This window comes from Echiichthys vipera (assembly GCF_963691815.1).
Source record: "Echiichthys vipera genome assembly, chromosome: 10".
Classification (NCBI taxonomy): Eukaryota; Metazoa; Chordata; class Actinopteri; order Perciformes; family Trachinidae; genus Echiichthys; species Echiichthys vipera.
Genome location: NC_139835.1, coordinates 32,277,120 through 32,283,119, shown reverse-complemented (window position 1 = coordinate 32,283,119; position 6,000 = coordinate 32,277,120). Strand labels below are relative to the sequence as shown.

General features: G+C 49.0%; 1 protein-coding gene across 1 annotated transcript; it reads right to left on the bottom strand.

Annotated features, from left to right (window-relative positions):
- Window positions 1-4,834: 4,834 nt before the first annotated feature.
- On the bottom strand, window positions 4,835-5,444 carry LOC310952601 (gamma-crystallin M1-like; the record flags this gene model as incomplete). The annotated part of the gene is made up of 2 exons (XM_083921249.1): window positions 5,196-5,444; window positions 4,835-5,110 (listed from the first exon to the last, which is right to left on the bottom strand). The coding sequence occupies exons 1-2, from the start codon at window positions 5,397-5,399 to the stop codon at window positions 4,835-4,837; spliced, it is 480 nt and encodes a 159-aa protein (XP_083777375.1). The 5' UTR covers window positions 5,400-5,444.
- Between the last annotated feature and the right edge of the window lie 556 nt (window positions 5,445-6,000).

The following is a 6,000-nucleotide window of genomic DNA, read 5'->3' as shown; positions in this document are numbered from 1 at the left end:
ACACAAGGCTGCGGCGACGGCTGCAGGTTCACCACGAGACGATGAACTCTGTTAGAGGAAGACGAGGACTGTGAACACATGAGGGAGGAAGACACAGGTGGACACACTCAGGTAATCAGGGATCAGCAGACCACAGGAGGAAGGAGGATTAGTTTTTCAAAATAAAATGAATTTCACAAAACAAAAAAGGCCAAGACAGGAAACCTCTCACAACATCTGGGAGGAGTGGACCCAGAGATGTGAAAGTGCCCAGAAGAAGGAAACCATTCATTCATTCATCTTCAGCCTCTTGTCCCTGTCGGGGTCGCGGGGGGGCTGGAGCCGATCCCAGCTGACATCGGGCGTGAGGCGGGGTCCACCCTGGACAGGACGCCAGTCTATCACAGGACACATAGAGACGAACAGAGACAGACAACCATTCACACCTACGGGTGATTTAGAGTCATCAATGAACCGAACACCTGCACGTCTTTGGACTGTGGGAGGAAACCGGAGAACCTGGAGAAAACCCACGCAGACACGGGGACAACATGCAAACTCCACACAGAAGGGCCCCAGCTGGGATTCAAACCAGGAACCCTCTCGCTGTGAGGTGACAGTGCGAACCACCACACCACCGTGTCACCAGAAACGATACGGAGCAACAAGTGAAACATGCTTTAACATGTTTTACTCGTGACATGAAGACGGAAACAGATGGCAACATCACACTACTAGTTTGTGTGTGTGTGTGTGTGTGTGTGTGTGTGTGTGTGTGTGTGTGTGTGTGTGTGTGGTGTGTGTGTGTGTGTGTATATTTACAGTATATCAGTGTGAAGCAGTCAGAGTCCAATGTACTGAATCAGAGAAATATGATCACTGCAAAAACAGATGAAAAGCAACATGTAGAATAAATGTCACATGATTGCACATGAATATGTTCTGTTGTACGCTGCAGTTACACAATACACACAATAACACAACACACACAATAACACAATACACACAACACACACAATAACACAATACAGAGTCCTGTCTCCCTGTGGACAATAACCACACGCGTCTTTTGTCATCTGGGCGGCGCAGCAGCTTTTCAAAAAGGCTGACGTTCAGAACAGTCGATGGACGTTACGGTGCTTTTATTGTGACACACAAAGAGACGAGAGGTCACAGGTGCGTGCTTTTGTTCTGGCTCCAGACCAGAACCAGGGTCCAGCTGATGGAGCAATGGGACGAGAGGTCACAGGTGCGTGCTTTTGTTCTGGCTCCAGACCAGAACCAGGGTCCAGCTGATGGAGCAATGGTCCGTTTTCTCAACTGTTCGGTCAGAAACAACTGAACCCACGCGAGGTGATCTCTGAGTAAACCGCACATTCACGCAGAAGTTCTTTAAAACATGTGACGGATGAGAAAGAACCCGACACAGAGAGGGTTTAGAGCATAGGTGTCAAAGTCAAGGCCCGGGGGTCAGATCCGGCCCGCAGATGAATGACCTCGGCCCCCGGGATGATATTTGATGAGTATTAGAACCGGCCGCACGCCACAGCCGCCTGCTGGTGGTATCACGCATCAAAACTACATTACCCACAATGCAACGGCAGCCCACGAACTCACTGCAGCGCCGCAAGTGACTAAAGAGAAGGTGGACGATGAGCACAGGGTGTTTGAAGCTCGGTGGGAGGCCGAGCACATGTTCACACAGCTGCGTCTTTATCTTGATATTAAGGAACACGTTTTATTTTGAAGGGCATTTTATTTTTTGCTGTTTGTTGAAAATGTTTCCTCTAAATCACTAAAGTCATAAGAAAATGTTGCTTTATTCATTTAATGTACACGACACGTTTGTTTGTGTCTGTGAGCCGGTGTTAGGTCTTGGTTCAACAGGTTAAATGCATCATTTTAATGTGTTTTAATAAACATTGAACCCGTCCGCCCCTCGGATGTGTTTGACTTTGACGTCCCTGCTTTAGACGCAGTTCTCTGGCATCTGCAGCAGAACTGTGATGATGAATGATGAATAATGCTGCATGTTGACTTTACTGTGTGAGCTGTTGTTTAACCCAGGCTTAACAACATGACTCAGACCGCACACCATTGTTTCTGTTTATTAAAGAATATTTTAATCTGTTTATTGTTTGTTTGACATGAAACTTCATGAACTTTGTCTTTAATATAAAGCAAACTGGCTGGAACCATTCAAACTCACGTGTAAAGTACATTTATGTGACACTCGTCCGGCAAAGGATGGACTCCTGAACGGACAACGTCGGCCAATGCACAGATATGTAAAATACATAAATATCTGTGTATCAACGGGAAGGTCAGAGAATAATAAGCAGCTAATGGTGAGTTCACAGAACCTGACTCAGATGGTTGAGTCTCCAGGCTCTCATGTCTCAGCAGATCCATGTGAACTCTGGTTTAAAGATCTTTGTGAAGGGGTGAAAATCCTGGTTTTCTGATTGGATAAACCATCTGTCTGTCACCAACACACGGGCTAAACCAACTAAACGTGCTTTACTAAAGCCCACCTCTCTCAACGGGCCGTGGACGGCAAGCGTGCGGCTCCTAGAATCGGTATGGTTGCACTCACACTGGTCAAAGGAACCAGACTTTAGCTGAAAAACCTGTTTTGGCGCGGTGCGGAGGACAGTGTGAGTGCGCCTTTAGAGATCGAACAGTCACAGCGTTCAGCCTCAGCGTCTGATCTCATGGCCCCGGACAAGTCGACACAAAATCACCACAACAAAGAGACAAAACCTGCCCACAGCGATGCAACACGACCACGAAGAGACAAAGCTGCACGCCGCTCGCCCCCAGCGCGCTGTAGGGTATAAGTGCAAGTGATGACATGGAGATGACGCCTCCTTGTTGCATATTAAAATGTTTATTCCAACAAACACAGCGTCACTCGAGTCTCTAGAATACTTGGAGCGCCTTCGGCGATGATGCGATGCAACAGAAGCCCAGTTTTTACAAAGAGAAGACAGAAACATCGGGTTCTTATTCAGGTGTTTGCAAGAAAAAGGGTGAGCTCATGAAAAGGGGGGAGACCTCGTACCATGAGGCCCTTTCTCCCCCAACACATCATGTGAGCGTGCAGGACGCCAAAGCGCCACCGACGTAGTTTCACACTGATGCAGGAAGCAGCAGCGTCACATGCCCAACTATGCAAATGTGAGCTCTGCTGACTTTGACGTGCTGTCGCCGGACTGAGACAACGAGCCGGGGAATATTTGGCAAGAAACAATAAGAGGCTGTTTGCAATTCACCATCAAACATGTGGGGTTTAAAACAACACGCTCACACAAACAAACTAACAAAGTCTGTGAAGGTTCTCATGTGTTCAGGCCGTCGTTCTCCTTGAAGCAGCTTCAGTCCAAAGCAAACTGGACTTGGTTCTTTGTCAGGAAGACGTTTCACATCTGATCCAAGAGGCTTCATCAGTTCATGTACGCATCTGACCAGGACCAGGACCAGGACCAGGACCAGGACCAGGCTGGGACTGGTCCAGGACCAGGACCAGGACCAGGACCAGGCTGGGACTGGACCAACTAACTGGTGTGAGATCCAGGTCTTTAACCTCTCACAGGTCGATGATGTCACTGGAACCCTTTGTGCTCCAAGTGCCAACGACCGTCGTTTAGGAGTGACAGTCGTTGGTGGAAGTAGGTCTGGACTTGGTTAGTGCTGGTCCTGGTCCTGGTCCTGGTCCTGGTCCAGTGCTTGGTGGGAAGTAGGTCTGGACTTGGTCAGTGCTCTATTGAGTCTGAACTACCGTCGTTGGAGTCACAGGAGGCTTTTGTGAACAGTTGTTCTTTGAGGTTCAGATCTGGCCTTGTGAGAGGTTAAAGACCAGGATCTCACACCAGTTAGTTGACCAGTCCAGCCTGGCCCTGGTCCTGGTCCTGGTCCTGGTCCTGGTCCTGGTCCTGGTCAGATGTGTACATGAACTGATGAAGCCTCTTGGATCAGAGGTGAAACGTCTTCCTGACAAAGAACCAAGTACAGTTGCTTTGGACTGAAGCTGCTTTGAGGACAAACTAACAAAGTGTCCTTAAGAGTTGATCCCTTCAGCAATAACTGAGTCCTTCAGCCCAGTTTGGAATATTTATTCAGCCAAGTACCCCTGACAACGCAAGAACAGTCTTGTTGGGGGGGGGGGGGGGTCCTTTATAAAGCCTTTAAAATACAAACATGCTAATGCTACGTTCCAACCATAAACCATGATTGCATTTGTTTACAGCAGTTAAAACAGGGATGCTAAATATGAAATGGGGAATTAGGATCCATGCATGGGTCATATTTTCAGTCTCATGGACCCCTGCAGTACTCCAGAGTACCCCCAGGGGAACATGGACCCCTGCAGTACTCCAAAGTACCCCCAGGGGAACATGTACCCCTGCAGTACTCCAAAGTACCCCCAGGGGAACATGGACCCCTGCAGTACTCCAAAGTACCCCCAGGGGAACATGTACCCCTGCAGTACTCCAAAGTACCCCCAGGGGAACATGTACCCCTGCAGTACTCCAAAGTACCCCCAGGGGTCCATGTACCCCTGCAGTACTCCAGAGTACCCCCAGGGGAACATGTACCCCTGCAGTACTCCAAAGTACCCCCAGGGGAACATGTACCCCCATATGAGGAAGACTGCTTTCGCCTGTCTTCTTTATTTTATTGTATTCATGTTTTAAATGTTTTATTCTAATAATCTTCTTTATTATTGTCTGGACTTATTCAATAATAGCAACAGTCAGTGCTGTGTGCAGGACAAACACACAGAGGAATCAAACGTGTGACACATGGTTATGAATTACATATGTTTTTATTTACTGAAGTCAAATACAGAAGTCTAACACATGTCGGTGATGCGCCTCATGCTCATGAACCTCTGGCCGCTCATGCCCATCTCCCTGAAGCTCCTGTACTCTCCGGGCCTCAGGTACATCATCCTGCCTCTGAAGCTGGGCTGCTCGTACATCAGCCAGTGGCCGTCCATCACGTTACAGGACATGCAGTCGGACATACGGTAGCGGTCCTGGATGTTGTCGCAGTCGTCCATCAGCTCGTTCATCTGACCTCCGAAGTTCTCCCTCTCGTAGATCCTCATCCTGAACTGACCTCTGTGCTGTAAACGACACGGGGAACATGTAAATAGTCACTCAAGTCACAATGCATGAAGATCACAGTGGTGTGTGGGTGAGGCGTCTTACGTGGGGGATCATTCTGCAGGATCTGATGGAGTCGAACATCATTCCCATGCTCATCATGCGCTGCATGTCGTTGTACTCGCCCCTCCTCATGAAGAACTGCTGACCCATGAAGCTGGGACGCTCGTAGACCATGAAGCAGCCGCTCTCCACCCTGCAGGACTGACACCTGCTCAGGTAGGAGGACATGTCGGGGCAGTCGCTCATGCACTCATAGGAGCGACCCTGGAAGTTCCTCTCCTCGTAGAAGGTGATCTGTGTGCAGGAGAGAGGCTGGGTTCAATAATCAGACAGTGCTAAACTGAGCTTCTGATGTGTTTCACTGAGTAAAAGCTTTTGCTTTGACGTGGAAACACGAGTAAACATCCCGTTACCTTGCCCATGATGGTGGTGGTGGTTTTTCCCGGTGGATGGTTCAACTTGCTCTGCCAGCTCCACGACTCCGGGCCCTTTTTATACACGCGCCCGGGGCAAAGACGTGTTGTTATTCAAATGTGCAAAGCTGATGAATGAGCACTTTGACTTTTGCTGACGTGTAACAATGGCGCCCCATCCATACATTTCTGGCAGCTATCATCTGCATTGTCTTTTATGAGCATCAGCTTTGTTTGAGCTCCACCTGCTCCACAGGGAGAAGGTTCTGCACGTGTGGTCCGATCGTGAGCGTGACGGCAGGACTCAGCTGGGACCGAGCCTGAGGAACCCAGAACCTGGACCCACATTCAGCTCCTGTAGAGAATCAAACGCACTGACTTTGTGTTTCTCTGACAGTTTCCCCGACGACGGAGAACAAATCCACGTGTCAATG